The sequence below is a fragment of the Pseudorasbora parva genome, chromosome 7 (genome assembly GCF_024679245.1).
Source record: "Pseudorasbora parva isolate DD20220531a chromosome 7, ASM2467924v1, whole genome shotgun sequence".
NCBI lineage: Eukaryota > Metazoa > Chordata > Actinopteri > Cypriniformes > Gobionidae > Pseudorasbora > Pseudorasbora parva.
The window spans coordinates 3015065-3039656 of NC_090178.1; the positions used below are offsets into that span (position 1 = coordinate 3015065).

Consider the following 24592-nt stretch of genomic DNA (forward strand, 5'->3'; position numbering starts at 1 on the left):
ACGCCATATGTTTTGTTGGACAAGAGTAGCTCAGAAATTCCCAGCAAAATCCTCTTTCGGCATTATCGTTACATCACCGGCGTGAACATGATTTGCAGCTTTGCTTGCTGATTGCACGTTAGGGGGAGGGACAGGGATTTTAGAGAGCGTTTGATTGGACAAAAATGCAGAATGAGTCATCAGCATTTTTAGTCCTGTGTATGTCAAAGAATGTTATACACAATGAAGCCTCAAAGCCGACAGACGTGGACTGAAAGAGATAAAAGTTAGATTTTGATTTGAATATATATATTTTTTGTATCTCTTTGAGAACGTTCACAAAATATGAATAGATGGATAGATGATGGATGGATAGATGATAGATGATGGATGGATAGATGATAGATGATGGATGGATAGATGAATAGATGGATGGATGGATGGATTATAGATAGATGGATATATGTTGGATGGATTGGATGATGAATGGATAGAGCATGGATGGATGGATGGATGGATGGATGATAGATGGATATAAGTTAGAATGGATAGATGGATGGATGTATGATAGATGGATATAAGTTAGAATGGATGGTTGGATGATAGATGGATAGATAATGGATGGATGGATAGATGAATGGATGGAAAGATAGATAGTAGATGAATAGATGATGGGTGGATGGATAATGATGGTTGGGTGGACGATAGATGAATGGATGATAGGTGGATGGATGGATGATGGATGATAGATGAATGGTTGATAGAGGGATGATAGATGTATGGATGATTAATGGATTGATGATAGATGGATGGATTATAGATGAATGGATGATAGCGGGATGATGGATGGATGATAAATTAATGGATGATAGGTGGATGGATGGATGATGGATGATAGATGAATGGTTGATAGAGGGATGATAGATGGATGGATGATGAAGTGATGATAGATGGATTGATGATGGATGGATGGATGATAGGTGGATGGATGATGGATGAAAGATGAATTGATGATAGATGGATTGATGATGGATGGATGGATGATAGGTGGATGGATGATGGATGATAGATGGATGGATGAAAGATGAATTGATGATAGATGGATGGATTATAGATGAATGGATTATAGAGGGATAATGGATGGATGATAAATGAATGGATGTTAGGTGGATGGATGATAGAGGGATGGATGGATGGATAAGAGATGAATGAATGGCTGATTTAGATGTATGATATATCGTTTGCGTCTCTCTTTGAGAGTACGATCGCAGCACACGAGCTGCTGTGTTCATGTGTTGTTTTCCCGCCACTGCTGCTGACTGCAGATGATTGGCTTGTGGAGTTCATCGCTCTTCTTCAGCGCAGACGGCAGAACAGATGCTGTGATGAAAAGCAGACGCTCGGGCCGAGGGCAAACCTCCGCAGGCCGATCAATGCAGAAGCACCTATTCTCCCTCAGAGTGACAGACTGGAGATGTGCACCAATGAATGGGCTTTACTCTGACATTAAACTGAGGCAAAAGCCATTTAGACGACAGCGCCCTGACACAGGAAAGATGTTCAGCGGAGTAAGACGAATTTCTTCCCCTACAAGCAGCTTTAATCTGAAACAAACTGCAGCGAGCAGAGCGTCGACACTGTCGAAAGAGAGGAAGGAACTTTGCAGAGATCTGCACTTCCTGTTGACGAAAACGCTGTCGACACACACACACACACACACACACACACACACACCTGCTGACAACACAGCAAACACAAAACTGATTTTACATGCGTATGGAGCCTAATAACAGTCAGGGGATACTTTGGTGTCCTGTTACTTTCTTAAATAAAAGGTCATTAGAACTAATAATGAACTGCACTTATGAAGCATTTATCGTTCTTTGCTAATGTTAATTTCAACATTTACTAATGAGTTATTAAAATCTTGTTACCGCTACTCAATGCTCTGTTAACTAACATAAACAGGTGTATTTTTTATTAACAAACGTTAAAAAATATTTCCAAATACAGTAACACATGTACTGCTCTGGTTACACTCTAAAAAATGCTGGGTTGTTTTAACCCAATGTTGGGTCAAATATGGACTAACCCAGCAAATGGGTTGTTTAAACCCTGCGGTTGGGTTAAATATTTGCTTAAGACAACCCAATTGCTGGGTTAAAACAACCCAACTGCTATTTAGTCCATATTTGACCCAACATTGGGTTGTTTTTTACTCAGAATTTTTCTGAGTGTAGTTAATACATGAACTAATGTTAGCTAATGACCGTTATTCTAAAGTGTTAGCCTTATAAGCATTAGAAGCACAAATCATCCAAACATGACATTACCTGGAATTAAAAATAATGATGATTTTGGCCAGTTAATTTCATAAAACTACATTAGATATTGAATTAAATATTAGCTAAAATACTATTCACTTATGTTTGTCCCACATTGTTCATTCTACCTCTTGATTTTTCCTGCATTGCAAAAATATATTTTGTTTTCCTGCAGCTTTCTTTCACAGGAACAGAAAGAGTTTCAGATCTTTTTTTGAACCTTATTTGTGTGAAAGTGCTATTTATGTCTGTCTACTTTACACTGGAGATAAATGATATAGCGTCCCATTTGAGGACTGTACGTTTAATGCGCTTGGATTTCTCTTTATATGATCTCCCAGGCAGACACGATATCCTTTAGAAAGATTAAAGCAGACTTAAAGAGAGAGAGAGTCTCCTGGTCAAGTTCCCCTAACATATCAAGACAAAAAAAAATCATAAATAATCCATCCATCTTCACGGCTTAGTTGACATTTTTTATGTGTATTTGTATCGCAGGATTCATCCGCTGGGATCATTTACATGAGAATGGCGTAGTTACGGTCTTGGATGCTGATTGGTTACGCATTTCAGGTCAGTTTGTTCATTTATTTCTGCTAATGAAAAGAGTTCCAAAAGAAGCCAAAGCAAGGCTCTCATCTGCATGATGGATAATAATAATAATAATTTGTTCGATTTATATAGCACTTTTCTAGGCAATCAAAGCGCTTTACATTGAAGGGGGGAATCTCCTCAACCACCAATGTGCAGCATCCACCTGGATGATGCGACGGCAGCCATATTGCTCCAGAACGCTCACCACACAACAGCTGATTGGTGGAGAGGAGACCGAGCTCCTCTGATGAAGCCAATCAGGAGAGGGGGATGATTAGGAGGCCATGATGGACAGAGGCCAATGGGAAAAGGATTTGGCCAGGATGCCGGGGTTACACCCCTACTCTTTATCGAAGGACATCCTGGGATTTTTTACGACCACAGAGAGTCAGGATCTCGGTTTAACGTCTCATCGGAAGGACGGGATGGATGGATGGATTTATGATTGTTGGACAGATAATAGTTAGGTGGGTGATTGGATGATTGATAATAGATGAATGGATAGATGATGGATGGATTATAGATAAATGGATGATAGATAGATGGATGGATTATAGATAAATGGATGATAGATAGATGGATGGATCATAGATAAATGGATGATAGATAGATGGATGGATGGATTATAGATGATGGATGGATTATAGATAAATGGATGATAGATGGGTGGATGGATGGATGATAGGTGGGTGGGTGGGTAGATGGATGGATGATTGATAATGGATGGATGGATGATTGATGAATGGATAGATGATGAATGGATAATAGATGATGGATGGATCATAGATAAATGGATGATAGATGATGGATGAATGGATAGATGATGGATGGATCATAGATAAATGGATGATAGATAGATGGATGGATGGATGATAGATGATGGATAGATGATGGATGGATCATAGATAAATGGATGATAGATAGATGGATGGATGGATGATAGATGATGGATGAATGGATAGATAATTGATGGATTATAGATAAATGGATGATAGATGGGTGGATGGATGGATGATAGATAATAGATTAATGGATAGATGATGGGTGGATGGATGGATGATAGTTAATAGATTAATGGATGGATGGATGATAGACAATAGATGGATGGATGGATAAATAGATGATATATGGATGGATAGATAGATCATGGATTGATAGATGGATGGATGGATGGATAGATAGATCATGGATGGATGGATGATAGATGGATGGATGGATAGATAGATCATGGATAGATAGATCATGGATGGATAGATCATGGATGGATAGATCATGGATGGATAGATCATGGATTGATAGATCATGGATGGATAGATCATGGATGGATAGATCATGGATTGATAGATCATGGATGGATAGATCATGGATAGATGGATGATAGATGGATGGATGGATTGATAGATCATGGATGGATAGATCATGGATTGATAGATCATGGATGGATAGATCATGGATTGATAGATCATGGATGGATAGTTCATGGATGGATAGATCATGGATGGATAGTTCATGGATGGATAGATCATGGATGGATAGATCATGGATAGATAGATCATGGATTGATAGATCATGGATTGATAGATCATGGATAGATAGATCATGGATAGATAGATCATGGATGGATAGTTCATGGATGGATAGATCATGGATAGATAGATCATGGATTGATAGATCATGGATTGATAGATCATGGATTGATAGATCATGGATGGATAGATCATGGATAGATAGATCATGGATTGATAGATCATGGATAGATAGATCATGGATTGATAGATCATGGATGGATAGTTCATGGATGGATAGATCATGGATAGATAGATCATGGATAGATAGATCATGGATTGATAGATCATGGATTGATAGATCATGGATTGATAGATCATGGATAGATAGATCATGGATTGATAGATCATGGATTGATAGATCATGGATGGATAGATCATGGATTGATAGATCATGGATAGATAGATCATGGATTGATAGATCATGGATTGATAGATCATGGATTGATAGATCATGGATGGATAGATCATGGATTGATAGATCATGGATTGATAGATCATGGATTGATAGATCATGGATAGATAGATCATGGATTGATAGATCATGGATTGATAGATCATGGATTGATAGATCATGGATGGATAGATCATGGATGGATAGATCATGGATTGATAGATCATGGATTGATAGATCATGGATAGATAGATCATGGATTGATAGATCATGGATGGATAGATCATGGATTGATAGATCATGGATTGATAGATCATGGATTGATAGATCATGGATTGATAGATCATGGATTGATAGATCATGGATGGATAGATCATGGATGGATAGATCATGGATTGATAGATCATGGATTGATAGATCATGGATAGATAGATCATGGATTGATAGATCATGGATTGATAGATCATGGATTGATAGATCATGGATGGATAGATCATGGATTGATAGATCATGGATTGATAGATCATGGATTGATAGATCATGGATTGATAGATCATGGATTGATAGATCATGGATAGATAGATCATGGATTGATAGATCATGGATTGATAGATCATGGATTGATAGATCATGGATGGATAGATCATGGATTGATAGATCATGGATAGATAGATCATGGATTGATAGATCATGGATTGATAGATCATGGATGGATAGATCATGGATTGATAGATCATGGATTGATAGATCATGGATGGATAGATCATGGATGGATAGATCATGGATGGATAGATCATGGATTGATAGATCATGGATAGATAGATCATGGATTGATAGATCATGGATGGATAGATCATGGATGGATAGATCATGGATGGATGGATGATAGATGGATGGATGGAATGATAGATCATGGATGGATAGATCATGGATAGATGGATGATAGATGGATGGATGGATTGATAGATCATGGATGGATAGATCATGGATTGATAGATCATGGATGGATAGATCATGGATTGATAGATCATGGATGGATAGATCATGGATTGATAGATCATGGATGGATAGTTCATGGATGGATAGATCATGGATGGATAGATCATGGATTGATAGATCATGGATGGATAGTTCATGGATGGATAGATCATGGATTGATAGATCATGGATAGATATATAGATGATGGATAGATAGATCATGGATGGATGGATGAACAGATTGACACATTTGAAAGAAAAATGAGTATGAAATGAACTTGAAGTGTAAAAGGTAAACCGAAGCTGTTCAGCAATAGCAGAGCTTTGCGTTTGCGTCTCGATCGCCTCGACTCGTCTGATCTTCATCACTGGAGCGTCTCTGAAGAGCTGAAGGGATCGATCGCAGCTCCAGCTCAAACCCTTAACCTGACGGCAGGAGCGAGCCTTGAACTCTGGCTCCTCGCGGCCGAGCTGAAATGAAGGAAGGTAATGTGGGGAAGCAAATGGCTGTGAGTCCTCCTCTGAATGCGACTCCCGCGGACTCAATTTTCACGGCGCTCGGCTGCAGAATAAAAGCACCAGCTCCTGAATCACCTGCTCTAATCCCACACGAGCGCTGGATCGCGTCCTCTTTCAGCTGCTCCACACACACACAACCCTCCTGAACAATGACTGACAGGCCGAGGAAAGGTATTAAGTGTCATTGTGTTTTAATAATCTGCTGATTATGTCAGCCGTGTGATTTGCAGGGCGGTGTGTGTGGCCGAGGAGTGTCTGTAAGTGTGTTTCCTATTTCTCTTTCTCTTAACATTCTAAACATTTGAAAACGTGCAGGGCGTCTTAAACACACACACACACACACCGGTGCATTACGAGGCCCATTCACTCGCCTCAAAGAGCACTTCTGCAATTTCTCTTTAATGTTTTAGAATAACTTTTTATTTTTTAATTTTTTAATCAAGATGTTTTTGGTCAAACTGCTTCAACACGAAATACACATCAGACAAGAAAACCAGTTTAATCCAGGACGGAAATTCCCATGGATTTCAGACATTTCTCCTGAAATACCTTAGGAAACATTGATTTAAACACAAATAATTGAGAGCAGTGATATTTTAATATATTTAAATATTATATTGTTCTTCATATTTTGAAGAGTTTTTTAAAGTTTTCATATTTTAGTTAAAGTTGTAGCTAATTTGGTGTGAGTGAGTGAGTGAGTGAGTGAGTGAGTGAGTGAGTGAGTGAGTGAGTGAGTGAGTGAGTGAGTGTGTGTGTGTGTGTGTGTGTGTGTGTGTGTGTGTGTGTGTGTGAGTGAGTGAGTGAGTGAGTGAGTGTTTGAGTGAGTGAGTGAGTGAGTGTGTGTGTGTGTGTGTGTGTGAGTGAGCCTGTTTATGTGGTTTATGAGGACACAAATTTGTATAACTACATGGGTATTACACTGGTATTACTCTATAAATGTGGTTTATGAGGACATATCAAATGTCATAATTCAAATGGCCTTAAAAACATACTAAATGATGATTTTTTTGAAAAAGTTAAAATGCAGAATGTTTCCTGTGATGGGTAGGTTTAGGGGCTGTGTGTGTGTGTGTGTGTGTGTGTGTGTGTGTGTGTGTGTGTGTGTGTGTGTGTGTGTGTGTGTGTGTGTGTGTGTGTGTGTGTGTGTGTGTGTGATGGGGTAGGTTTAGGGGCAGGGGCAGTGTAAGGGGATAGAAAATACAGTTTGTACAGTACAAAAACCATTAAGCCTATGGAGAGTCCCTGTAAACCACATAGACCAACATGTGTCAGTGAGTGAGTGAGTGAGTGAGTGAATGAGTGAGTGTGTGTGAATGAGTGAGTGTGTGTGAATGAGTGAGTGTGTGTGAATGAGGGAGTGATAAATCTGAACAGCAGCTCAGGTAATTTTGTCTTTAATTTGATGAGAAATGTTTGATTTCATGTTGAGATCTGCAGGTTTCTTCGAATCTGAGGACAGTTTAGAAGTTAAATCTGTGGACCTCGAGGTAACAAAATTGAGGCAGTATGTGTGTGTCTTATTCAAGCAGTCAATTACGTTAATATCTTAGCGTGCTTAGTGCTCGTCTCTACGTTATCACAACATCTGGTGCATGTCTAGTATCACCACAACATCTTAAGAGAGAGTGGTGGGTCAGATCTCTAAAACAGACGTACAGTGAAAGAAAGCAATGGTGCAGGTTTGACCATGGACGCATAAATTTGATTAAGGCGATTAACGAATGTGCAGTGTAATGTTTCCGCCCGCGTGGCGTCGGGGAACATTAGGCTAGCAGAGGCAGCCTTGCATGAGGACGTTTATTGTCTTCGCCTTGTAGATGAGACATTTGCTGCTCATTTCCCCCCTCATTTAAAGTGCTTTGCAACTCATCCTTTATGAATAGCAATATATTTGCAATAACAGGCAGTACAGAGAAATGAAGTGTTGGGGAAGTGTGAGATATGGGCCAAAACTGCTTCACATAAGCGGGTCTCGCTGCTGAGCACACACACATTCACCCATCTTGAGAACTCAGGGACATAAAGAGCAATCGCATGGCCAGCCGGCTCTATTATAGTCATTACAGTAACAGCGCTGGAAAACTGTAATTCCACATGTCAATCATCTGGAAGTTTGATTTAGCCCAGGTAATTTGGGTTTCCGAGGTGATGTCAACGATGTCTCAAACTGTGATTTAGGTTTGCAATCAAATGTCATGGGGCTTTTTATCGGTGTCAATATAATAATGCACTGTGCTCTTACTGTATGTCTGCAATGGTCTCATTTGTGTCTTTTTTTCTTCTTTCGTTTCCTGAATTTGAACCGGAGGATTGCAAGCATTTGAATGCATGGTGGTAGAATTAAAGTGAACTGAAATTCAAAGAAAATCACTTAAACACAAGGCTTGTCAGCACGAATTTTAAATGTTGACTTGATAAAGCATTGTTTAAAAGTTTAGAAAAATAGTTTACATTTCTATGAAAAAAGAAAAATTATAGAGATTGTTTAAAGGTTGGATAATTGGATGGATGGATTGGCAGATAAATGGATGGATTGGAGGATAGATTGATGGATTGCCGGATGGATGGATGGATTGATTGGAGGATTAATGGATGGATGGATTGGTAGATAAATGGATGGATTGGAGGATAGATTGATGGATTGGCGGATGGATGGATGGATTGATTGGAGGATAAATGGATGGATGGATTGGCAGATAAATGGATGGATTGCAGGATAGATTGGCGGATTGATGGATGGATGGATTGGAGGATAAATGGATGGATGGATTGGCAGATAAATGGATGGATTGGAGGATAGATTGATGGATTGGCGGATGGATGGATGGATGGATGGATTGGAGGATAAATGGATGGATGGATTGGTATATAACTGGATGGATGGATTGGCAGATAAATGGATGGATTGGAGGATAGATGGATGGATGGATGGATTGGTATATAAATGGATGGATGGATTGGTATATAAATGGATGGATGGATTGGCAGATAAATGGATGGATTGGAGGATAGATGGATGGATGGATGGATGGATGGATTGGCAGATAAATGGATGGATTGGTGGATAGATGGAGTGCTTGGCGGATGGATGGATTGGCAGATAAATGGATGGATTGGAGGATAGATGGATGGATGGATTAGCAGATAAATGGATGGATTGGAGGATAGATGGATGGATGGATTGGCAGATAAATGGATGGATTGGTGGATAGATAGATAGATGGATTGGTATATAAATGGATGGATGGATTGGCAGATAAATGGATGGATTGGAGGATAGATGGATGGATGGATGGATGGATGGATGGATGGATGGATGGATGGATGGATTGGCAGATAAATGGATGGATTGGTGGATAGATGGAGTGATTGGCGGATGGATGGATGGATTGGCAGATAAATGGATGGATTGGAGGATAGATGGATGGATGGATTGGCAGGTAAATGGATGGATTGGTGGATAGATGGAGTGATTGGCGGATGGATGGATGGATTGGCAGATAAATGGATAGATTGGAGGATAGATGGATGATTAGATAGATAGATAGATAGATAGATAGATAGATAGATAGATAGATAGATAGATAGATAGATAGATAGATAGATAGATAGATAGACAGATAGATAGATAGATAGATAGATAGATAGAAAATAAAAAGAGGAGGATATGTATAGATGTGTGTCTGAGCACAGCTAGAGATTGACCTCAGCGCTCGCCTGAATCCTCGTACAGGATTATTCTGGGATGTCAGCGAGACTTCTGGCTCACGTCTCGACAGCTCAAGTGAGAAACAACACTGACTGCTATATTTAGCCCAGAGCCTCTGGATCTCCCCATTATCCACCTCACAGCATCTCAGCGGAGCCTCCTCACGGATCACACACACCTGAGAGCAGGTACAGTCACGGCGCTGGGATTCACACACACAACTCTGGGAGGATTTGGGGTTTGTCATTTGCAAGTGTCATCACTTTGGGGATTTGCAGAGCAGCAAAGAATCAAAGAACGTTTCTGGAGAGTCTCTCGGTTTGATTTCTCTTTTCTAAAGTTCCCCGCAGATTATCCTTACCTCAACATTTCTAACTCTGCTGATCGTCTCTTTCAAAAGTATCTCGAACTCAGAGTGAATTCACCAGCGACTTACCGTCTTTCCCCACCAGGAAGTCCAAGTGTTGGTACGTGTAGGCGACGCCGGTCTTGGTCTCCACCTGCGGTCTCTTGAGGGTGGAGTAAATCTTTCCCGGACTGTTGTCTTCCGTCGGACGGAGCTTCCTCAACCCGCAGCCCATTTCTGCCGAAGAGAGAGGATGAGAGAGTACGTTTAGTCAGGACACACAGTATGCAAGGTGTCTGCTTTGTGTTTAAAGGGTCCATAAAACACACACACACACGTTTGTTTTTGTGAATTGTTGGGACATTCCATAGGCGCAAGGGTTTTTAATAAAACCATGTTTTCTTCCCCCCTACACTGCCCCTGCCCCTAAACCTACCCAACACACACACACACACACACTGCCCCTGCCCCTAAACCTACCCAACACACACACACACACACACACACACACACACACACACACACACACACACACACTGCTCCTAAACCTACCCATCACAGGAAACATTCTGCATTTTTACTTTCTCAAAAAACTCCTCCTGTGTGATTTATAAGCCTTTTGAAAAGTGGGGCCATGGGTAATGTCCTCATATTACACCCTCTCCTGTAATACCTGTGTCATACCCATGGCATTATACACATTTGGGTCCTGATATGTCACAAAAATAAGTACACACACACACAGTTTCTGCCAGTGTCGTGTTAATCTTGAGTACCTATAGAGTAGTGTTGATCCTTCATATCTCACAAGAGTCTTTAGTCTATCATATTTATAAAAGACAGATACACAGAACCGATTCTTTCTGAAAACAGCCGAGCTTGTGGAGGCGTTCAGTGGACGGAGCTAAGAGACACACACACACACACACATCATGCCATTATCCCTGGATAGCATTCGATTCTCTACACGTTGTTGTTGTTCACATTATATGCACTTACATGCCAATTGCCAACAAAACACACATTTGATGCAGTTTCTCTCACCGCCTGCGGTTTCCACTCATGACCGGGAACACACACATACACACACTTGCAGATCTCTAGAAACACAAACTGCATCCACTGTTCCCTTAACGCTGGTTATTTGGAAAGCTGAACAAGGTGATCTTTCCCTAACACACACACACACACACTTCTTTAGTGAAATTGTTGATCTCGTGTCTAAAAACACAACGAAGCGCCGCCGCCGGCTCCCGTAACCCTAACCAAGCTCCTTGATGGACGCGCTCTTGCTCTCACTCTTGTGTGTGTGTGTGCGTGCGTGTGTGTGTGTACTTGATGCTTGACAAATGCCTCCGCAATGTAATATAAACCTGAGATCAGCAGTCCCCAAAGTGTAAATGGATTCATAAACATACTAAATTATGTTTTTTTGAAAATGTAAAAATGCAGAATGTTTCCTGTGATGGGTAGGGGCAGGGACTGTGTGTGTGTGTGTGTGTGTGTGTGATGGGTAGGTTTAGGGGCAGGGACAGTGTAGGGGGATAGAAAATACAGGTTGTACAGTATAAAAATCATTACGCCTATGAAAACACAACGATGTGTGTGTTTTGGGAGAAGTTTCAAAAAACGAGTTGGATGTATTTCTGTGGAAAATACGCTCCTTCAGAATCCAAAACTTGTTTAAATCCTGAAGGATTGTATCTGGCACGTCATAGCCTCTATCCTCCTCATGTTTATCATGAGAATCAACTCTTTAACTGTGTAAATAAGGCACAATGCATGAAATAGCATTCCCCCCCCCCCTAATATTCTTAGGGCTTTATCAGTCTCTCAGGCTCAATGGAGCATCTTCTAGAAACATGCAGTCTGTTTTCGATAATTGCGTATATCGGCTTAAAGTTTATTGCGTGCATGTCCTTAAAACGAATAGACAAGGACTACAAAACCACCAAACTCCAATTTCAGGGACTCTGTGTTCAGTTTCATTATAAGCAACTCCCTTCAGGTGTTTCCCATGAGGAAAGTGATCTGTCTATTTTCTCACGTACCACCTTAATTTGCTTCAGCGTGCGCAGTAAAAGACCGCACGCCGCTGTTTTTCAGTTCCTTTCAGTCAGGTGCGGCCTCATCCTGTGCTTGTTTGGCAGAAAGCGAGCAGAAAAAGACCCAATTAAGGGCACACTAGATTACTAAATAAATAAATAAGGGCTTCAGCTCATCATGGGAGCCCAATCTCTCAGCTGGCAGGCCGGGAATTAACACGTCCAGCCACGGAGAGGCCAAAAGTGCTCTCTGTTCGTCAGCCAAACGGCCCTTTTCCAAATCTAAAGTGACAGGCGGCGACAGTCGCGAGCGGATCAGAAGGGTGCAGGTAATATCCCATTGTGACCAGCTGATTAAACCTGGGGTGGGCCGTTGATGAAGAATACTCTCTATTATGTTCCTGTCTAATTACAGCGGAGGACGAATAATCTGAGAGGCGGCGACGGCCGAGGGTTCTGGAGAATCCACGGTTAATGAGGTGGACCGCTCGACTGAAAAGGTGAGAATCAATCACAGAAAATCAAGCAGATTGTTCATTAGGAGTCGGGATAATGCACAGCGTGCCGGCAGGGCGACTTTAATTAGGACCCAGACGAGAGGCCATGCAGATTTATGAACGCTGTCATAAGAACCACTGTTTCTGGTGACACGGACATGAATGGATGCGTTTGGCTATCCGTGGCTGAATCCAATCGGGGAAAATGACATCTCGAGTGCAACAGTCATGCATCAGCAATCGGATTTTTCTCATCTGATCGATTGAATGAAACCCGGGAAGATCGTTGAGTTCGCTTGTAGAGTATTTTTTTCAGGCGCACGACCTATTATAATGTCCTAATCTGATGTATTTCCGAACTAAACTGGCTATAGAATGGTTTAAAAGGGGGTTTTGCCATAGAAGAACCATTTCTGGTTCCCCAAAGAACCTTTCAGTGATCAGTTTAAGCCATTATTTAATTAGTCTGAACACTAACAAGCTTTTGTGGATTGAAAAGATTCCATGGAAGGTCAAAGTTCTTTATGAAACCATCAATGCCAATATAAAAAAACTATTTTTTAAGAGCATATTGAGAACTAGAATGTACATTTCCTGAAGAAAATGTGAGTGGTGCTTGCAGTGGCGCAACTCGGCACTGGGTTGCGTGTGTTTCTAGGGAGTTTCTAGATCTTCTACACTGTACAAATAGGGCACAATGTGCTGTATAAATATGGAGGAATTTTCCGTATTGTTTTTTTACAGGGGGTTTTTTGAATTACACATTGCATTAGTTTATGTTTTAAGGGTTAACGGAAATTTCCGTAAAATTACTATGTACTGACAGAAAATTACCAGTACATTTTCCGTTGTAATTTTTTACAGTGTAGGTGGTTACTAGGGTGTTGCTATGTGGTTTCTACGGTGTACTGAGTTGTTTCTAGGGTATTGTTATGGTGGTTGTTTGGGTGTTTCTAGAGAGTTGCTAGGCAGTTGCTAAGATGTTCTAGGTGGTTATTAGGTCATTGCTATACAGGTCCTTCTAAAAAATAGCATATTGTGATAAAGTTCATTATTTTATATAATGTAATGAAAAAAAATAAACTTTCATATATTTTAGATTTATTGCACACCAACTGAAATATTTCAGGTCTTTTATTGTTTTAATACTGATGATTTTGGCATACAGCTCATGAAAACCCCAAATTCCTGTCTCAAAAAATTAGCATATTTCATCCGACCAATAAAAAAAAAGTGTTTTTAATACAAAAAAAGTCAACCTTCAAATAATTATGTTCAGTTCTGCACTCAATACTTGGTGGGGAATCCTTTAGCAGAAATGACTGCTTCAGTGCGGCGTGGCGTGGAGGCGATCAGCCTGTGGCGCTGCTGAGGTGTTCTGGAGGCCCAGGATGCTCCGATAGCGGCCTTAAGCTCATCCAGAGGGTTGGGTCTCGCGTCTCTCAACTTTCTCTTCACAATATCCCACAGATTCTCTATGGGGTTCAGGTCAGGAGAGTTGAGCACAGTAATACCATGGTCAGTAAACCATTGACCAGTGGTTTTGGCACTGTGAGCAGGTGCCAGGTCGTGCTGAAAAACCAAATCTTCATCTCCATAAAGCTTTTCAGCAGATGGAAGCATGAAGTGCTCCAAAATCTCCTGATAGCTCGCTGCATTGACCCTGCCCTTGATAAAACACAGTGGACCAACACCAGCAGCTGACATGGCACCCCAGACCATCACTGACTGTGGGGACTTGACACTGGACTTCAGGCATTTGGGCATTTCCTTCTCCCCAGTCTTCCTCCAGACTCTGGCACCTTGATTTGCGAATGAAATGCAAAATTTGCTTTTATCTGAAAAAAGTACTTTGGACCACTGAGCAACAGTCCAGTGCTGCTTCTCTGTAGCCCAAAAGTGTCTTGACCTGGGGAATGCGGCACCTGTAGCCCATTTCCTGCTCACGCCTGAGCACGGCGGCTCTGGATGTTTCTACTCCAGACTCAGTCCACTGCTTCCGCAGGTCCCCCAAGGTCTGGAATCGGTCCTTCTCCACAATCTTCCTCAGGGTCTGCTCACCTCTTCTCGCTGTGCAGCGTTTTTTGCCACACTTTTTCCTTCCCACAGACTTCCCACTGAGGTGCCTTGATACAGCACTCTGGGAACAGCCTATTCGTTCAGAAATGTCTTTCTGTGTCTTCCCCTCTCGCTTGAGGGTGTCAATGATGGCCTTCTGGACAGCAGTCAGGTCGGCAGTCTTACCCAAGATTGCGGTTTTGAGTAATGAACCAGGCTGGGAGTTTTTAAAAGCCTCAGGAATCTTTCGTAGGTGTTTAGAGTTAATTAGTTGATTCAGATGATTAGGTTAATAGCTCGTTTAGAGAGACTTTTCATGATATGCTAATTTTTTTAGATGAGCTGTATGCCAAAATCATCAGTATTAAAACAATAAAAGACCTGAAATATTTCAGTTGGTGTGCAATGAATCTAAAATATATGAAAGTTAAATTTTTATCATTACATCATGGAAAATAATGAACTTTATCACAATAGGCTAATTTTTTGAGAAGGGCATGTATGGTTTCTAGGTTGTCCTGGGTTGTTTCTAGGGCGTTGTTATGGTATTATGGGTGGTTGTTTGTGTGTTTCTAGGTGGTTGCTAGGGTTTTTCTTGGGAGTTGCTAGGCAGTTGCTAAGATGTTCTAGATGGTTATTAGGCTGTTGCCATATGGTTTCTAGTTTGTTCTGAGTGTTTTCTAGGGCATTGTTATGATATTATGGGTTTGGGTGTTTCTAGGTGGTTGCTAGGGTGTTTCTTGGGAGTTGCAAAGATGTTTTAGGTGGTTATTAGACCGTTGCTATTTGGTTTTTATGGTGTTCTGAGTTGTTTCTAGGGCATTGTTATGGTTTTATGGGTGGTTGATGTCTAGGTGTTTGCTACTAAAAGTTGAAAGTTTTTTTTTCCAGCAAGGATGCATTCAATTTATCAAAAATAAGGTAAATATATTTGTTATACAATTTCTATTTCAAATAAATGCTGTTTTATTGAACTTTCTATTCATCAAAGCCTAAAAAAAAAAATAATAATTCCCCAAAGATATGAAGCCGTTTTAAACATTGATAATGATAATAAAAGTATCTTGAGCCGCACATCAGCATATTAGAGTGATTTCTGAAGGATCATGTGACACTGAATGCTTTGATGCTACACAGTCATATAATATATTTATGATAAAAAAATTAATATATTTATGATAAAAATTCATAAATCATACCAACTCCAAACATACAGTACAAACAGTAGTGTATCAGAATTTAGTCACATAGTTTAAAGGAAAGCATTGAGAAGAAAGTAAGATACTGAACAATTAACTAATTAAGGTTTCAAGAAAAACAAAAAATATATATAGTTATTTAATGTAGCAGCTAATATTTTTTATTTGCAGTGAAAATAGTGATACATTCTATTTACACAAAAAACCTGTATTTTCTTTGCAATAAGTATAATATTTAGATCAAATACTATTTGTACCTCAGTGTTGTTGTACATTAAACAGTATGCAATAATAACATTATTATATTTATTAAAATTATTAAATGGATGCTGCCTTATTGGGACAATTAAGCCCTCCCTAAACCTACCCCTAACTGATAAACACTTATTTATTAAACACACGTTACACACTTCTGAATATTTTCTTCATTTCTATTGAAACTGGTTCCATCCCAAAGAGGCACAAAATCACTCGCTGACCGTTTCCTTGACCGTTCCCGTCTGCCAGTCCCAGTTCAAACAGCCGAGTCTGTAGCCATTTTCAAAAACCATTTAAAGAAGCATCTTTTCCAGCAGCACCTGACCATTTAAGACTAGCACTTATCTATTCTATTAGTTTTTCTTTCAATAAAAAAACGAACTTGAGCACTTGCTGTTGCCCCGTGATGATCTGATTGCTTCCATTGCTCTCATTTGTAGCACAGATGGGATGGTATGAAAATTTCATATCACACTCTCAAAAAACAAAATTGTACCTTTTAAGGTTCAAATTGCCATGGGTACATTTTTGTACCTCTAAGTCAGGGGCAGGCAGGTTCAGCCCTAGAGTCGCTGTCCTGCAGAGTTTAGCTCCAACCCTAATAAGACACCAAAGTATAAAACTCATGGCTCCCAGCATGCATTGCAGCATTTAGTATGTCACCATTGTTAAGATTCATATGCTGATTCTTGATATCTGTGTGCATCTAAACTTTCCCGCTAGAATGTATTTAAAAATCATAATTTTTCTTTCTTGTGGCAAGAAAGTATTCTTGGGATTCATATTTGTTTATGGTTTGTTTTGATTTGAACAGATAATGTTTTAACACTAACACAAACTGACATAAAAAGCCAAGAGTCAAACTAAAGCAAATACTGATCTCCATAATGGTGACCAAACATTTTCAATTAAAAATCAACATCTAAACCTCTGTAAACTCTCAATAAGAGCTTCTGTAGATGTCTTTCAGGGTTAAAGCCAAATGTTTAAACGCTCTTGTTAAAAAAAAACACTGCGCCAGGCTGAGGCTGGCTGGACAGGATTTACAGCAAGTTTTCAAAATCACGATAATCAAACACGGTTTAAATGATAATTGAATTTTATTTTTTAATAATAAATGTATATTGACTGTTCTTCTAGAAGCTCATTTGTGAGGTCAGGCACTGATGTTGGACGAGAAGGCCTGGCTCTCAGTCTCCGCTCTAATTCATCCCAAAGCTGTTCTATCGGGTTGAGCTCAGGACTCTGTGCAGGCCAGTCCAGTTCCTCCACACCAAACTCCTCATCCATGTCTTTATGGACCGACACTTTGTGCACTGGAGCGCAGTCATGCTGGGACAGGAAGGGGCCGTCCACAAACTGATCCCACAAAGTTGGGAGCATGAAATTGTCCAAAATGTTTTGGTATGCTGAAGCATTAAGAGTTCCTTTCCCTGGAACTAAGGGGCCATGCCCACCCCCTGAAAAAACTTCCCCACACCATAATCCCCCCGCCACCAAACTTTACACTTGGCACAATGCATTCAGGCAAGTCCAGACTCGTCCATGGGATTGTCAGACAGAAGCGTGATTGGTCGCTCAGAGAACACGTCTCACTGCTCTAGAGTCCAGTGGCGGCTGCTTTACTCCACCGCATCCCACGCTTTGCATTGCTCTTGGTGATGTAAGGCTTGGATGAGCTGCTCGGCCATGGAAACCCATTCCATGAAGCTCTCTACGCTGTTCTTGAGCTCATCTGAAGGCCACAGGAGTCTGCAGGTCTGGAGCTATTGACTCTGAAGAAAGTTGGTGAATTCTGCGCACTGTGACCCTCAACTTGAACACCTGAATTCAGTGATTTGGAGGCCTGTCCCAATACTTTTGGCAATATAGTGTTTTTTAAAATCTTTTTAGAGCTATATTTTTATAGTTACAGTTGTCGCTCTTGGCGTGACCAGGCCCAATTCACCCTAAAAGGCAGGACAGCTCGCTTTCAAATATTTCTCTTTTCTGATATCTTTCCATCAGTTGGAAAAACAACAGACTGCCCCAAAAATAGCCGTCTTTGACATAACAACTGTCTTCTCCAGACACCGCTCCATGTGTTGAGCTCAGACACATGCTCTCTGGAGGCTACAGGCTAAGCGTGTGCTCCGATGGAGAAAGAAACCACGCAGAATAAAGAGTGTGATACGTGAGGAAAGCAAAGTTGGTTGGAGGGGCTGATATTTGCATAGCTGATGGGCGGGGGGCATGAAACGAAGCGCGATGGTATTTTTAGAGCTGACGGAGGAAGTGGGAGATGTTTATGATTTCAGAGAGACTACTCCCTCCCCGAGGTTCTGCTTCACGCTACGAGCTTTTGGCAGCGCCGTCTCTCTAGTCAACCTGGCAACTGCTCCCTCATGCACTGTAGACTGACAAGAAAACAGTTCACTTCCGTTGCATACACATGACAGTCCAGAAAACGCTTCTGCCGTGACTTTTCAATATGTAAAATCTGTCTCGAGCCTGTTGATGAGCGTTCATTTGTTCAGCTAGGCGTCTTATATCAGGCGCCACAGGAAATGTTTGTTAAAATGATCATTTTCACAGCAAAGACCCATCGGGGAGAAGCAATGAGCCGACTATGCCGTTCATTCATGCTCAGACAGACTAATTCAATAACTAACATCTCACGGACAAAACTTCAATGTCACGGTTTGTGGCTCTGTTTGTGGCTGGTGTTTAGAGATGCGGCGTTCTCTCAAAGAGCGACTGAAAACAACAACTCTCCCTTTGACCCATTTTCTTTAATGTGGCAGACCTCCACAAGGCACCGTTTCCTGACTTGTGTTTTTGTCGGTTCAGCAGGGAAATGCTCTCCTGGGGTAGGAATGAGGCAGTCTCCCTGTTTGGACTTCCTCCTTCCTTCCTGGACGTCCTGGTCCCAACAAAGAGCCCTCACCTGAGCAGGGCATTGTGGGGGAATGTGGACACACTTGAAGACGAGGACAGATCCAAAAAAGTGCAATAAAAGCATCATAACCTTGTATGGTACGTATTATGTTCGAATATTTGTTTGCATTTGATTAAAAAAGACAAAAACAAATATAAATTTCAGAGGATTATTGTCTTTTGGTCACAAAATGTATAATGAAAAATGGCCTAATCCCAATTTTTCTTAACCTTTTGGTGCTCTTCAAAAAAAATAAAAAAATAAAAAAAATATATATATATATATATAAATGCGAATGCAATTTATTTATATATACACACACACTTGTGTATAAATAATTTGCAATGAAATGCTTGTAGTGTATTTTTGTTCAATAATGTTTTTTTATTTAATATGTTGTATTTTCTGTGGATTTTAATAAACTATATTTATGCAGTAGTTATGATCCATTTATTTACTTTTTGACCATGGACCTGAAAATTAAATTTCCAACTTAAACGGTCATAAATCTGCATAAAATTGCTTTGGAGCAACAGACTGAAGTTTGGTCTCTTTTTAAAAAACACACTAGGAAGATTATTGCTGAAGTTTTGTTTTTATTGATGGTTTAACTTAAAGGGTGGGTGAAACACTCAGTTTCAGTCAGTGTCATGTCAATCTTGAGTACCTATAGAGTAGCATTGCATCCTGCATATCTCCGAAAAGTCTTTATTTTTTTAATAATTATATAAGAAAGATGCGCTGTTCCGAGTCTTTCCGAAAAAAGCCGAGCGGGTGGGGGCGTGTCGTGTGAGCGGAGCTAAATAATGACGTGTGCTCGCTGCTGCTATTGTGTTGAGTCGAGTGCGTCATAAAGCTGTGTCATCCCTAACAGCTGGAAAAAAACTTTATTCAAAATAAAAATATGGCTTTTAATCAGATACAGCCATACATCTATGATCCGGAATCAGACCCAGAGGCTGCAGTTGAACAGGAGCAGCAGCAATGATGACTAGAGCAGGACGTCTGTATGTGGTACAAGTTATACACTAACTATATAATATGCTTAGCGGCTTGTGTTATTTACATATTTATACTTGAATTATATCGTCGTATTTTTGTCTTTGAAGGTGTACATGTGGGAAGTGCAGTTGTGCACGTGTGTGTGTGTGTTTACGGGTGGTTTGTGTAGACAGTAAGCGGACTGGTTTTGCACGGCAGGCTAAGTTAGTGTTTACATAGATAGACACGGAATAGTAGCGCATTTGAATGAAGAAGCGCGCTTATTTAGTTCAACATATTTCCCCCCTCTTTGTGTATTGTTGTTTGGAGTGCTTTTACAATACACAAACATAAAGTTACACATATAGTGGCCAGCTAAACAAATGTACACGCACTACACATCGCATGCTCCATTGATCAATTAACTATACGTGATCATGTTTGGGCTAACACAGACAAAAACACAGACATTTGAAGCAGTCTCACTCACCGCCTGCGGTTCTAACGTTGGGACTGCTCCATCCTTTAGCATTAGGCGATCGGAAAATCCGGCGTCGAGCTGGGCCTTGTTTATGAAACAGTCGGCACCGAAATGCAGCGAACAGATATAAACATTCGCGCAACTCAGTTGCTGATCCGGAAAAGCAAATTCCATCCACTGTTGCCTTAACGCGGGGTTTTGGAGAATCTGTGCAGGACTGTCTTGGTCTGGCAACCAAAAACGCACTTTTTGATGTCATTGTTATGTGCTCATCACCTTTCCAGCAGCCTACAAGCCAGCGCTTTGATGGGCGTAGGCTGTTGCTTTCGCTCTCTCCCTCTCTCTCTCTCTCTCTCTCTCTCACGCTCTTCCGGTAGAATTGTCCGTAAGGCCCATACAAGGAAATTCCGCCCCCATTAACGTCAAAGGGGACGCATGATCTCAAAAAACTTGCCGAAACTTATGACTAACCGGAAGTAGTATTTTTGACAAAGAAATACTCCCATCAAACGTCCACCTTAACTTTTGAAACTTTGTCTATGTTTAGTATGGGATTCCAAGTCTTTAACAGTGTAAAAAGATCAGTATGCATGAAACAGCATTTCACCCCCCCCTTTAAAAAAAGTTAACAAAAAGTTTAACAAAATACTATTGGTCAAAGTCATAAATCTACACTAGTTGTGTTCCAAATTCGAGGTTGATATCTCAAATGAGTTTTTAGTCAGATTTTGTTTCTTTGTAAGTAATTTCCCAATGTGCTCATTTCTGAAACTGAACAACAGAAATGTGACTATTTTTTCAGAAACATTTAACCTTTTCGAATCATTTCCATGATTTTGTTGGTGTGTGTTCACATTGCGAGTGCTAAAAACTCTACTCGTAACATTCTGATGAAGTAATTTATTTATTTATTTTTTAAATTGGTCAAAAATGACTGAAGAGCACCAGAGAGTTTTAAAAAGAAAAATAAGGGGAATATATAGTACATGTTTAACCCTAAATTTAATCAATTTAAAGTCACATAAATTCATTATATACAAGAAAAAAAGCAAAAAAAGTAAATTCTTGTATTTATTTAATATTTGGGACTTTTAGGAAAATAGATATTCGTCCCAAAAGCACAAATTATTCTGAACTTTCTCACGGCTGTCAATTATTTTGAAGAGCTGATTGTCTTGCCTTTTACATAAAACGTACATTTTTGTCTAAAAACAAGAAATACAAATCATAATTGTGTTATTTATGCATAAATATAATTATAGTATGATTAACACCATCCATAAATATTCCAAATGAGAGAATTCATTAGTGAAATTCCTTTGTGTCAACATTTTGCTTATCAATTGGCATAAAACATCTCATTAACTTTTCAAAGATGCAGCAAAAATATGATTATGAATAAGTGTTGATTTGGGAAGTGATTAAAATGTGTGAGATTTTTGGTAAATAATGCCTTAATGTTTTCTGTGTTCCCTAAATGTATTCCGGAGGCGTGTAAGGAATATAGTGCTCAACCGCTTTGACTTTCGGCTGAAGTTAAACGAGAGACGCTCAAACACTGAGGACGCATTTCCTGGGGAGATAAACATAATGTCACAGCATAATTTAGACAAAAATTGGGGTTAATTGGTGTCCTGGGAAAGCGTTCCTACTTTATGTCCCTACAAGCTCCCGACCCGCGTGTGTTCCCGGCCGCTGCTTCACTGCCTGTTTATGAATAGTTATAAAAAATAAGGGCCCAGGTACAATAAAAGCCAGTGAATCTAATCTCGGCATGTTCTAGAAACACTGCAACTCGTCTGACAGATTGTCTCTTTAAAATCCCTTTCGCCGCAGCCCTTGGATGGGAGGAGGGGGGACACTTTCCCTCTCTTTCCCTCTCTATCCCTTTTTTTCCCTTTTGTTCGGCATGAACCTAGAGAACCCATCCGCTCGCCGTCCAAGGTCTGGGCACGGCCGCGCTGCTAACCCAGACGCAGCGGATGGAATTGCCATGGGAACGGGCCCCTTGACAACGATTTCATACCCAGGAGAAGAAAAGAGAGCAATATCTCTCTCCCTTTATTCGCTTTCTTTGAGATCCTCTCTCATATTCTCATTCTCTCTCGTCTTTCCTTTCTCTGGCTTTCACTCTGATTTCTCCGATTCTAATTTGCTTTATATATGCCATTTTATATTTTAAAAGACAAATTTTATGTCCTTTATTAAATGGCTGTGATGGTAGATTGAGATTTTGCTACTGTGTCCAAAAGTGATATTTTGTTTTTGATTATACTAATAATACAAATTAATAATAATAAAAAGTTTGATTACACCATCGAAGTATGAGGAAAATATTTACATTTAAAAATATATATAATTTTATATACATTCATATCATGTTTTTAATTATACTAATTATAAAATTATTTAAATGTATAATAATAAATAAAAATGTATGCACTGTAAAACAAAATTGGCTGATTTTGTTGATTTAACTTAAAAAGGTAAGTGACCTGGTTGCCTTAAAATTTTGAGTTTATTGAAATTAAAAATTTGAGTTGATACAATGAAGGAAATTTGTTTAATAAATAGAAACTCAAAATATTATTGTATCTGAACCACATAAAAAATTTGATAAATCATGAAAATAGCACTATTTGGCTGCATCATCACAAATAAAACACACAATTACCCAATATGCTTACAAAATCTTTTAATAATATTTTAATAAAGGTTGTCGAATCTCAAACAATTTTAATTGTATTAACTCAAAATTTTAATTTCAATGAACTCAAAATTTTAAGGCAACCAGGTAACTTTTTTTCTAAATGTGTGTGTGTGTATATGTATATGTGGATATATGGATATTTGGTTGCTAGGCAACGTGGGGGAGAGGACGCTGGCGTTGTCTGTTCGCCGCTTCTCCACCCACAACAAATCATGTTAATGTACTATTAGATTCAGATTTTATTTCCTTATGTTTGTGACTAGTCTAACAGTCAGAGCTACAATTGGGACTGTTGCTGATTGCTGGCAGCCACTGAGAGGTCGTTGTTCGTCGTTTCGCCGTTTTCAACCGCTTCTCTAATGTTTACGTTTGAATTGCTGCGGTTGGTTTCTGGTTTGGGGGACATTTGATGTTTCTCGCCGCGGGTGCTCACTGGTGGTCTCCCTTGGGCTTAAGCTGCATGGTGGCTGAAGTTTGCACCGGGCTAGCGTCATCCGGGCTCTCGTCGGCGGCGCCCGGCATGATGTTGGGATGTTCTGCTCTCGGCTGCGCCGCTGTTCCGTCCTGCATTGCGACCGTGGAGTGACATCTGCGCCGGCCCCGGTGTGTCCACAGAAGTGCCCGGAGGAATGTTCTGCCTCCTGCATGGTGCTGCAGCGATCCCCATCGTTTGAATCATCATGAAGAAGACCCATCATCTGGTCTTCAGCTGTCGTGCCTCGGCGATGTCATCGGGACACTGCCGCTGGGAGAAATCTGAAACATGGAGTGGACCACAGTGTGCTGCGGAGCTAACAGAGACTTCCACCATCAGCTGTTTTCTGTCCACCATCAGCTCTGTTTCTGTTCACCATCCGCTCTGTTTCTGTCCACCATCAGCTCTGTTTCTGTTCACCATCAGCTCTGTTTCTGTTCTGTTTTCTGTGTTGGTTGATTGTTTGTAGTATTCTATATTTTTACTTGTTATTCATTTTTTGTTGTTACCCCCCCCCCCCCCCCCCTTTGTTGCACTTTGAGATTCTTCGGAATGAAAAG

At 40.2% G+C, this 24592-nt stretch overlaps 2 protein-coding genes, 1 long non-coding RNA gene and 2 pseudogenes across 5 annotated transcripts in view; 1 reads left to right on the plus strand and 4 right to left on the minus strand.

The window, feature by feature from the left end:
• Nucleotides 1-24592, minus strand: part of LOC137082536 (raftlin-like) — a 176352-nt gene that overhangs the window by 138657 nt on the left and 13103 nt on the right. For all 3 annotated transcript variants that reach the window (XM_067447778.1, XM_067447779.1, XM_067447777.1), the window contains exon 2: nt 10502-10648. In XM_067447778.1, the coding sequence (XP_067303879.1) occupies nt 10502-10646 (145 nt within the window). In that variant the 5' untranslated portion in view covers nt 10647-10648. The remainder of the gene's footprint in view (nt 1-10501; nt 10649-24592) is intronic.
• On the minus strand, nt 562-3900 carry LOC137083472 (guanine nucleotide exchange factor subunit RIC1-like; the record flags this gene model as incomplete). Its single annotated transcript, XM_067449427.1, has 4 exons — nt 562-822; nt 1048-1195; nt 1287-1447; nt 3850-3900. Coding segments are annotated over 4 exons (621 nt in total), but the record flags the coding sequence as incomplete, so codon positions are not given.
• LOC137083473 (adhesive plaque matrix protein-like) lies at nt 4243-4980 on the minus strand (annotated as a pseudogene).
• On the minus strand, nt 5288-6084 carry LOC137083474 (phospholipid scramblase-like; annotated as a pseudogene).
• The window catches only part of LOC137082542 (uncharacterized), a 36906-nt gene continuing 24853 nt past the window's right edge, over nt 12540-24592 (plus strand). Inside the window, exons 1-3 of the long non-coding RNA XR_010906359.1 lie at nt 12540-12785; nt 12872-12956; nt 19298-19483. This is a non-coding gene — a long non-coding RNA (uncharacterized lncRNA). The remainder of the gene's footprint in view (nt 12786-12871; nt 12957-19297; nt 19484-24592) is intronic.